Source organism: Priapulus caudatus, unplaced genomic scaffold, assembly GCF_000485595.1.
Source record: "Priapulus caudatus unplaced genomic scaffold, Priapulus_caudatus-5.0.1 Scaffold400, whole genome shotgun sequence".
Classification (NCBI taxonomy): Eukaryota; Metazoa; Priapulida; class Priapulimorpha; order Priapulimorphida; family Priapulidae; genus Priapulus; species Priapulus caudatus.
In genome coordinates this window covers 238116-249561 of record NW_014577461.1, presented here as the reverse complement: position 1 = coordinate 249561, position 11446 = coordinate 238116, and the positions used below count along the sequence as shown (strand labels likewise).

The following is an 11446-nucleotide window of genomic DNA, read 5'->3' as shown; positions in this document are numbered from 1 at the left end:
ACTCAGAGGGTCTCTCTTCTGGCGGACATGCTAGCACTAGACAAGTGGGGATCCCCTCTCCCCCTCTCACCCTCTCCCCCTCTCCCCCTCTCTCTCTCACTCACCCTCTCTCTTTCTCTGCGGACGCAGGTATGACAAGGAGGTGCGTGCGGACGCAGGATCGTATGAAGGAACTGGGACTGCTGCTGCTGCGACATGCTAGCGGCTATAGGAGTGGGAGATCCCACGCGACCAGCGGTCGTCATCAACGTAAGCTGGGCGAGGGAGCGTTCGGCACCGTCTACGGGGGCGAGGCTTTCTGTCGACCACATCGGGCTGGGTCGCGGTCGCCGGTCGAAGACGTTGAAGGTCGCGCTCGAGCGAGCCGAGGAGAAGAAGGTGAGAGGGGAGGCGCTCGGGCGAGGGGAGGTGCCAGGGGAGGGAGGTGCCGGGGGAGGGAAGGGTGCCAGGGGAGGGGAGGTGCTGGGGGGAGGACCTGGGCGAGAAGGGGAGTTGCGGGGGGGAGGGTCTGGAGGAAAGGCATAGGGAGAGGAGGGAGGTGCGGGGGAGGGACTGGGAGAGGAGGGGAGGTGCCGGGGGAGGGACTGGGGGAAAGGCATACGGGGAGGAGGGGAGGTGCCGGGTGGATGGGAAGGCCAGTCGAGTGTGATGGCTGTTATCAGGGGTGGTCAAGGTGGGTCTCTATTTCTTTCTGTTCTCTCTTTCTCTTCTCTCGCTGTCTATCTCTCGCTGTCTATCTGCTCTCTCTCTCTCTCTCTGCTCTCTCTTTTCTTTCTCTCTCTCTCTCTCTCTCTCTCTCTCCTCTCTGCTCCTCTCTCTCTCTCTCTCTTTCTCATCCTCTTCTCTCTCTTTCTCGCTTAGCCATCACTGTACTCGCTGAGTATTTTTATACAGAGACTCTGCCGATCTAAGAACATGTTCGGTCCGAGGGGTTGTTCATAAGTCGATTTGTTCATAAGTTAAACATATGTACGTACGTATACGCAGTATTGTACAGTAGTGTAGTATATGTAAGCTGTGAACATCGAGTAACCTAGAAGTGTGACATAGTGTAAACATACGTGACCACGGCAGGCAGTTGCAAAAGTCAAAATCAGGGGGGCGATTGTTGTCTTTTATTGACATGATTGACATTATACACTAATGGACTTCAGGGCAAATTGTTCGTATCATCGAAAGTTTGTAACTCGAACGTTTTTGTAAGTCGGGGAGTCTCTGTAGTGTTCGTCTATTTGCTCTAATTGTACTACAGATCATAGCTCTTGGCCAACTGTGTTAAACCTGTCCGGTTTGTTTGCGCACGCGCCGTCGTGCGATACACACATAGCCCTACGTTCTTCTATGTGACTCGATGCTCACTGAGTGATTCGGTGTTTTACCTTGTGCTGCCTAGGGAGAAGGCGATTCTAACTGCACATGAAGGTATTACGGACCGTCGCTGAGTCGTATTGTTTTTTTTTGTGCGCGTTTTTTTTGTCCCCCCGCCCCCTCCCCGCCCCCCCCTCGCGTATCGGCGAAGCTCTGTACCGTCTGTGTGAGGAGCCCTGCGCGCTGCCAGCCCGCCTCTGCTGAGCTTGCCCGCAGTAAACTAGGGGGCGCGTGTTAGCGACTGTCCGGTGACGCGTATGAGGGCGCTGTGTTAGTTTGTCCTGTGAGCGTAGAGGGCCGCTGTGTTTAAGCTTGTCCTGTGACAATAGAGGGCACTGTGGTTAGCCTGTCCTGTGAGCATAGACATTGTGCTCCTAAAGCTGATTCATTCATACGTTGACCATACGGGATATTTTTTGCTTTTTAACAATGTTGTTTTTTAATACAAAGGAATGTTTTATTTTTATATACGACGTTGTGTAACTTTCGTGGGCCATTTTAAGTCGACGTAACTGACGTCAGCAGCCGTGAGTGGCGTGACCTCCCGTAGTCGCTGTGTCGTTTCGAAGCTCCGTCGTCCAGTCTATCAACGTAGCAGTGCTGGTGACATCTGGTGGCAAATAAAGGTGCCAAATCATTGGGCTGTACTTCCTCCCATCGCAACCATGTTCGCTGATACCTCCGCTTCCGATACCTCCGCTGCCGATACCTCCGCTGCCGATACTTCCGCTACCGATACTTCCGCTCCCGCGCATTGTAGGAGCCGTGTTCCAATCTCTGTGTGGGTAATTTTTTTGTATCAATATCTCATCGACGCGCCGGGGGTTGGACGTGGATTTTATCGATTATATTTGCCACTTGTTGTTCTTCCCGCGTTCCCGCGCACACGGGCTCCAGTATTTATATCAGTTGTTCACGTCTGGTGGTGCTGCGTGCGCATGCGCGTGGCCCACCGAGCCTGCAGCCCCGCGTAGTGGTGAGATACGTTATCCTCGTTCGTCATCCCTATATAGTTAGGGCCAGCATTGAAATTCCCAACACCCCCGACCACCCACCACCTATCCCACCCACCACCTACCCCGACCCCACCCACCACCTAGGATGCAAGGGCGGAAGCAAAGATCTGTTCTTAGCAGTTGACAGCGGGCAGTCCGTCATTGACCATGTAACAGTATCTTCATCAGCCTGGGTGGTGTAACTGCGACTTCACCCCCCCCCCTACTCAGCTCACTACGGCTCTGGAGGGGTCATCTGCTCCTGACCTCTGACCTCTGACCTATGTACCGGACATCCGCCACTCATACGCTATGCGAACTCTCTCCTAATGTCTAGTGTTATTGCACGACTGGTTTACATATAATAGCATGATAGACGATGATGATGATGATGATGATGATGATGATGATGATGAAGGTATTACATGTAGAGCAGTGTATTACACGTCTATGCGTTCGTACCTGGGGCGCGACACGTCCAGGAATATAGAGCATGCGAAATAGCGAGCGCAATATGAGAAGTGTGAGTCTCGTGTTTCTACTAATAGCTGTAGTCGATTCCTGCGTGTAGCCGCCACCACCTCTACAGTAATGGCCACCTGTCTATAGGGGATACGATTGACCCATTAACGGACACGTGTATGTAGGGGATACGTTTTGGGCGTTTCACTTCGCGTGGTGGCGCTTATATTCCTGTTTGACTGCGTGTTAACGGCTAGCTCTACCTGTTTACCCCCTCCCTTCCTCCCTCTTCGCTCAGCAACAGGAACTACTGCTGCATAGGTAGAGCTAGTCGGTGCTAGGTTGGCGCTTGGCGTCGCTAGGGGGAGCCTGTGTTGCTATCGTGGTGCAGGTGGCTCTCCCTAGCGGCTTCCAGACGAACAGCTAGCGTCATGGAGCTGTACATATTACAGCCTACATTGTACCGTGTGTATTACATAGTATTATGTATATAACATAGTATTGCGTACGTTGCATAGTATTATGTGTATAACATAGTATTATGTATATAACATAGTATTGTGTATATAACATAATATTGTGTACGTTAGATTGTATTATGTGTATAACATAGTATTTGGAAGGAGCGATGTGATGGCTGTTATCAGGGGTGGTCAAGGTGGGTCTCTATTTCTTTCTGTTTCTCTCTCTCTTTCTCTCGCTGTCTATCTCTCGCTGTCTATCTCTCTCTCTCTCTCTCTCTCTCTCTCTCCCTCTCTCTCTCTCTCTCTCTTTCTCTCTTTCTCTCTCTTTCTCGCTTAGCCATCACTGTTACTCGCTGAGTAATTTTTATACAGAGACTCTCCGACTTAAGAACATGTTCGGTTCCGAGCGGTTGTTCATAAGTCGATTTGTTCATAAGTTAAACATATGTACGTACGTATACAGTATTGTACAGTAGTGTAGTATATGTACGTGTGAACATCGAGTAACCTAGAAGTGTACATAGTGTAAACATACGTGAACACAGCAGTTGGCAAAAGTCAAAATCAGGGGGGCGATTGTGTCTTTTTATTGACCAATATTGACATTATACACTAATGGACTTCAGGGCAAATTGTTCGTATCATCGAAAGTTTGTAACTCGAACGTTTGTAAGTCGGGGAGTCTCTGTAGTGTTCGTCTATTAGCTCTAATTCGTACTACACGATATAGCTCTCGGCAACTGTTTAAACTGTCGGTTTGTGCGCACGCGCTTGTGCGATACAACATAGCCCTACGTTCTTTATGTGACTGATGTCACTGAGTGATTGGTGTTTTACCTGTTGCTGCCCAGGAGAAGGATCTAGCCCTGCACATGAAGGTATACGACCGTCGCTGACTCGTACGTGTGCGCTTGTCTCGTATCGCGAAGCTCTGTACTCGTCTTGTGAGAGCCCTCCGCTGCCAGCCGCCTCCTGCTAGCTTCCCGCAGTAAACATAGGGGGCGCTGTGTTAGCCTGTCCCGTGAGCGTAGAGGGCGCTGTGTTAGTTTGTCCTGTGAGCGTAGAGGGCGCTGTGTTAGCTTGTCCTGTGAGCATAGAGGGCACTGTGTTAGCCTGTCCTGTGAGCATAGAGGGCGCTGTGTTAGCTTGTCTTGTGAGCATAGAGGGTGCTGTGTTATCTTGTCCTGTGAGCATAGAGGGCGCTGTGTTAGCCTGTCCTGTGAGCGTAGAGGGCGCCGTGTTAGCTTGTCCTGTGAGCGTAGAGGGCGCCGTGTTAGCTTGTCCTGTGAGCGTAGAGGGCGCCGTGTTAGCTTGTCCTGTGAGCGTAGAGGGCGCCGTGTTAGCCTACAGCTTGAGCATAGAGGGCGCCGTGTTAGCCTGTCCTGTGAGCATAGAGGGTGCTGGGTTATCTTGTCCTGTGAGTGTAGAGGGCGCTGTGTTAGCCTGCAGCGTGAGCGTAGAGGGCGCTGTGTTAGCCTGCCGCGTGAGTGTAGAGGGCGCCATGCTACCCCCTGCACGCAAATGTAGAGGGCGCTTTAAGCAGCTGTGTGTGGCTTGGGCTGTTATTGCGTTGTTAGCAGGAGGGTGTGTAAGGGGGAACATACAGCTCCAAGACACCTGCTGCCCTCTAGTGGGTGGGTAGCGCCGTGCACTCTGTCGAGACTGCACTAGCTTTGCTCACCGTTCACTTGTTGTTGTCGCTGTGCAGCGTAAACCCCACCAGGGGGCGTCGTGTGCGTCTCAGAGACACAGTGCTGCCGTCTGTGTAGACTGGGCCCAAGGGCTGAGCAGCAGCATGTAAAACACATAACGCAGATCGTTTGTCGCCAGTCTACAAGTTTTCGTCAGCGCTTTCACTGCGTGTTCGTCGCACTTGCGCACTGCCGCCCGTAAGCCCCTTGCGCATCGTCACGGCAACCGCGCCGCCTTGTGTTTCAGCTGGACTTTCTGAGCGAGGCGGAGATGATGAAACGCTTCGACCACAAGAACATCGTTCAGCTGCTGGGCGTGTGCACGCGCGGCGAGCCGGCTTACATGGTCATGGAATTCATGTTATATGGTGCGTAGCGCCCCCTGTTGTCGAACTCAGATTGTAGCGCCCCTGTAATCAAACTCAGATTGTAGTGCCCCCTGTTGTCGAACTCCGATTGTAGCGCCCCCTGTAATCAAACTCGGATTGTAACGTCCCCTGTAACTAAACTCAGATTGTAGCGCCCCCTGTAATAAAACTCGGATTGTAGTGCCCCCTGCTGGTCAGTTTAATGTTCGCCCAGTACAAACCTGCATTCATTTACCATGCTAAACGCAGTGGCTCCCCCTACAGGTGACCTAAAGACGTATCTCCTCGCTCGGCGCCACCTGGTGCACGATGCCGACTGCCAGGAGGCGTCGGACATCACGCCGCGTCGTCTCACACAGATGGCGCTGGATGTCGCGTGCGGATTAAGCTACCTCGCCGATATTAAATATGTACACAGGTGAGAAGGCTGCTCCGTTGTTTTTAGTTTGATTTGTTGATTATGGTTGTTGTTTTTCTCTGGTTATTTTCTCGTATTGGTTTTTTACAGTTTCTGTTAAAAGTGCATTCTTATATATATATTGTAATTACAATATATATATATATTCTAATTACAATAATTAATAATGCACTTTAAAAAAAAATATATATATATATACATATAGATATATATATATATATGTTAACATATACAATGGTTATTATTATTATCATTATCATTATTGTTGTTTTTGTTGTTGTTGTTGTTGTTTAAACACACTGACGTTGCGTCTGACAATGATGCAGGGATATAGCGTCTCGTAACTGCCTCGTCAACGCTAGCCGGGTCGTCAAGCTCGCTGACTTCGGCATGTGTCGTCCCATGTTCGACTCCGACTACTACAGGTTCAACCGACGCGGTGAGTCCGCGACGCACGCAGCATCTTCCTCCTGAAGCCCTACACGAAGTCCAACAACATCGTTCCGCATCATTGAACGAATTGCACATACAATAAATTGCACAAACAATAAATTGCACAAACAATAAATTGCACAAACAATAAATTGCACAAACAATAAATTGCACATACAATAAATTGCACAATCAATAAATTGCACAAACAATAAATTGCACATACAATAAATTGCACAAACAATAAATTGCACATACAATAAATTGCACAAACAATAAATTGCACATACAATAAATTGCACAAACAATAAATTGCACAAACAATAAATTGCACAGAAAATCTCTAAACAAACAAAGCAATAGATCTTCCCACATCCCTAAATGCATCCTCCTCTGTATCGCTAAACGTAGCCCTGCACAGTTTCTCGCATCTCCAAACGAGGCGCAGCATCCTCCCACGCGCATCTCTAATCGAAGCCACCCAAGCGGAATCTGCAACTAGAGTCTAATCATCCGCAATAATCGTAACCTAATCATAAACATAACCGTAACCTAAACACGTGCTAACGATATCTTAATTAGAGCATGATTGACGTTTAACGCGAATAATCAACTAATCTCGCAAACGTCCGCGATTAAGCAACGATCGACGACAACCCCCCCCCCTCCCTCCTTCACACAACCGCAACCTCCTTCTAAACGAGCGATTAAGCAATGCGGCGGTCGTCGTCTTCACGAGCGTTTGCCGTGGCGATTGCAGGGATGCTGCCCGTGCGGTGGATGTCGCCGGAGAGCCTCAGCGACGGCGTCTTCTCTCCCGGCTCGGACGTCTGGTCGTACGGCTGCTACATCTGGGAGCTGGTCACCTTCTGCAGCTTCCCCTACCAGGGCCTCTCCAACAACGAGGTGCTCACCTACGTCAAGGACGGAGGCTGCCTCGACATACCCGACCGGTGCGAGATGCCAATGTGAGTATGTTGTTGTTGTTGTTGTTGTTTTCGGTTTCTTTATTTTATACTGGACTCAAGGGTTTAAATCAGTGGAAACCCACTCCAGGAATCTGGCTCGGTCCAGTTTTGGCAGCTCTCACGCTTGTTCTCCATGGGACACGATCCAAGGGGTCTACAGCGGAGAGATTCCACTGTTCCCTATCCTTCTTCACAACCTCCTTCCAAGACATCTTCGGCCTCCCACGTCTCCTTACACCAACAACTCGAACTTCACCCACTGTCTTGATGGCACCGGTGGAGCGCTGAACATGGCCATACCAGCGGAGTGGAGTCTTCTCTCACGTATCAGGGAAAAAATTTCCTTTTTTTACACGGAGCTCTTTTTCCGAAGTCTGTGGGAAAAATTGCTCTCGTCAATAATTTTACGGGAGCTATTTCGAGCCTCACGGGAAAGCGATTTCGGAGGTTTGAAGAGCGAATCGCTCATCGCTCCCGTGTATTTTTTGCCCTGGTGAGTATTGCCCCCGCCGCCCCGCCTCGTGCTTGACATCGCGCCCCCGCCACACCCCTCCCCTGGCTCAGCCTGCTGTACCACCCCGTGGGAGAGCAGACACACACTGATGCGTAGTGTTACATGCGTTATATCAAGAGCGTATTAAGTAGCAGTCAAGAATAGTATGATTTTAATTGATTTTTGACATTGATGAAATTGCCCTGCCCCAGTCATGTGCCCCTCCCCGCCCCGCCCCAGCCTGGCCCGCCCTGCTCCGCCCCGTCCCGCACGATATCACGCGCGTTACCACTCGATAGTGTAGCGGACGTAGTGATATAGTTGTAGCATCGTGTCGTAAGGCAGTCTGTAATGTGTAAGTATCGTAAAGTTTAGAACCCCTGACCCCTGACCTCTGACCCCTGACCTTTGTCTTGCAGGGTGAAGCTGTTGTGTGCGTGCTGGGAGTGTGACTCCTGACCTATGACCTCTGACCCCCTGACCTTTGTCTTGCAGGGTGAAGCTGATGCATGCGTGCTGGGAGCGCGACCCCATGCTGCGTCCTAACCTCTGACCTCTGACCTCTGACCTCTGTCTTGCAGGGTGAAGCTGATGCGTGCGTGCTGGGAGCGCGACCCCACGCTGCGTCCTATCCTCTGACCTCTGACCTTTGTCTTGCAGGGTGAAGCTGATGCGTGCGTGCTGGGAGCGCGACCCCACGCTGCGTCCTATCCTCTGACCTCTGACCTTTGTCTTGCAGGGTGAAGCTGATGCGTGCGTGCTGGGAGCGCGACCCCACGCTGCGTCCTATCCTCTGACCTCTGACCTTTGTCTTGCAGGGTGAAGCTGATGCGTGCGTGCTGGGAGCGCGACCCCACGCTGCGTCCTATCCTCTGAGGGGACGAGAGAGAGACAGGAGAGAGAGAGGAGAGAGAGGAGAGGAGAGAACAGCGTTGCAAAAGAGAGTGATGAGAGAGAGAGAGAAAGAGCGTGCAAAAGAGTGATGAGAAAGAGAGAGAGAGCGTGCAAAAGAAAGTGAGAGAGAGAGGAGATCGAGAGAGAATGAGCACTGAGACGAGAGAGAGAGCGAGCGTGGCAAAAAGAGTGTGAGAGAAGAGAGCAGAAGAGAGAGTCGAGTGACGTGCGCACGTGCGCTAAAGAGAGAAAACTAAAAGACAAAACAGGCGGCATGGTGTTCTAGAAATTGTATTTTATTCATGGCATAGAAACCAGTATTTACATATACTACAGATTAGTTGAAATAATCGTGAGCAAACGCGGCATGTCGTATAGTAGCCCTTCGTTTCAATTACACATCTCATCTGTACGTCATCAGTGTACATCGCACGACGCATGCGCAGGTGCCAGTCGCGACAGCTACGAGTCAAAATGGGCACTGATGACGACGCTGCATAAGATAACACAACAAGACAATGCAACACGGCATGGCACAATGTAAGATTGAATAACATGACGCTAGTAATACATTACGCCTCCTATGTATTCATACACAGCCACAATGTAATGTATCACGACGATTCTAATTTAGATACATAATGATACTAATGTATTTATACACCACATGGCACATGGTAGCGTGACAACGATAATTATGTAATGAACATTATTACTATGATTACTAGAATATCACTATGTAACGCAACGTACACAAGACTATGTTTATACACATAATACTATGATACGAACAAATAGTTATGTAATACACACAATATTTATGTTATACATATAGCCTATGTTATACACATAATACTATGCACACGTACGACAGAATACATGGTTATAGTACCATAAATACTATGTAATACACACGGTTACAATGTAGGCATGTTTTCTTTTTTTTTTTTTTAATAATGTACAGCTCCATGACGCTTAGACTGTTCGTCTGAAAGCCGCTAGTGGGAGAGCCACCTGCCCACCACGATAGCCAACACAGGCTCCCCTAGCGACGCAAGGCGCCAACCTAGCACCGACTAGCTCTTACTATGCAGCAGTAGTTCTGTTGCTGAAGCGAAGCAGGGAGAGGGAGGCGGGAAACAGGGTAGAGCTAAGCCGTTAACACGCGAGCAAACAGGAATATATAGCGCGCACCACGCGAAGTGAAACGCCCAAAAGTGATCCCCTACATACACGGTCCGTATAATGGTCAATCGTTCCCCTAATAGACAGGTCGCATACTGTAGAGGCGCTGGTGGCGGCTACACGCCAGGAATCGAACCTAACAGCTATTAGTAGAAACACAGAGACGTCACCTTCTCATATTGCGCTCGCTATTTCGCAGTGCTCTATATTCTGACGTGTCGCGCCCCCGGTACGAACGCATACGACGTGTAATACACTGCTCTACATGATAATACCTTCATCATCATCATCATCATCATTCATCATCATCATCATCGTCTATCAATGTATTATATGTAAACCAGTCGTGCAATAACACTAGACATTAGCGGAGAGCAGTTCGCATAGCGTATGAGGGCGGAATGTCGGTACAAGGTCTAGAGGTCAGAGGTCAGGAGCAGATGACCCTCCAGAGCCTGTAGTGAGCTGAGTAGGGGGGGGGTGAAGTCGCAGTTACACACCCAGGCTTGATGAAGGATACGGTTACATGCGTTCAATGACGGACTTGCCCGCCTTGGATTCAACTGCCTAAGAACAGAATCTTTGCTTCGCCCCTTGCATTCTGAGTGGTGGGTGGGTCGGGCGTAGTGTCGGTGGGTGGGATAGGTGTGGTGGGTGGGTCGGGGCTGCGGTGTTGCGGATTTCAATGCTGGCCCTACTATATAGGGATGACGAACGAGCGAGAACGTATCTCACCACTACGCAGGGCTGCAGGCTCGGTGGCCACGCGCATGCGCACGCAGCACCACCAGACGTGAAGCAACTGATTAAATACTGGAGCCCGTATGTGGCGGGAACGCGGCAAGAACAACAAGTGGCAAATATAATCGATAAAATCACGTCCAACCGCCCGGCGCTTGTCGATGGATATTTGATACAAAAAAATTCACCCACACAGAGATTGGAACACGGCTCCTACATGCGCTGGGAGCGAAGTATCGGTAGCGGAAGTATCGGCAGCGGGAGGTATCGGCAGCGGAGCGTATCGAAAAGCGGAGGTATTCAGCAAACATTGGTTGTGGGCAGTGAAGTACAGCCCAACTGATTGGCACCTTATATTTTGCCAGCCAGATGTCACCTACACTCGCTACGTTGCATAGATGGACGGACGGAGCTCTCGAAACGACACAGCGACTTACGGGGGAGGTCAGCGCCACTTCACGGCCTGCTGCACGTCAGTTACGTCGACTTAAAATGGCCACGACAAGTACACAACGTCTTTATAAAAAATTAAAACATTCCCTGTGTGTATTAAAAAACAACATTGGTTAAAAAGCAAAAAAATATCCGTATGGTCAACGATACAATGAATCAGTCTTAGGAGCACAATGGATTACGTGTGTCTCTCGCACGCACATACACACAGATACAAAAGCAGCGCTACACACACACCACACACCACACACACACATAACTACACAAATACGCACGCACACACAGATACACGAGCACACGCGGCGCCGCGCACACACATACACAAGCGACGCACGCACACACAGATATACGAGGCGCCGCACACACAGATACACGGAGCAACGCTACGCCACACAGATACCGCGAGCCTGCACCACACAACATACACAGAGCACGCACGACACACATACACGAGCCCGCACGCACACACAGATATACGAGCAAGCAGCACACAACATTATACGAGCGCGCACGG

At 50.1% G+C, this 11446-nt stretch overlaps 2 protein-coding genes across 2 annotated transcripts in view; both read left to right on the top strand.

Moving 5' to 3' along the window:
• LOC106809965 overlaps positions 1 to 202 on the top strand; it is a 2860-nt gene extending 2658 nt beyond the window's left edge. Inside the window, exon 4 of the mRNA XM_014813206.1 lies at positions 130 to 202. Within this exon, the coding sequence (XP_014668692.1) occupies positions 130 to 202 (73 nt within the window). The remainder of the gene's footprint in view (positions 1 to 129) is intronic.
• Positions 203 to 342: 140 nt separating this feature from the next.
• LOC106809964 (dipeptidase 1-like) overlaps positions 343 to 11446 on the top strand; it is a 44471-nt gene continuing 33367 nt past the window's right edge. The window contains 5 exon segments of the mRNA XM_014813205.1: positions 343 to 378; positions 5228 to 5348; positions 5613 to 5766; positions 6093 to 6205; positions 6959 to 7166. Of these exon segments, the coding sequence (XP_014668691.1) occupies positions 5252 to 5348; positions 5613 to 5766; positions 6093 to 6205; positions 6959 to 7166 (572 nt within the window). The 5' untranslated portion in view covers positions 343 to 378; positions 5228 to 5251.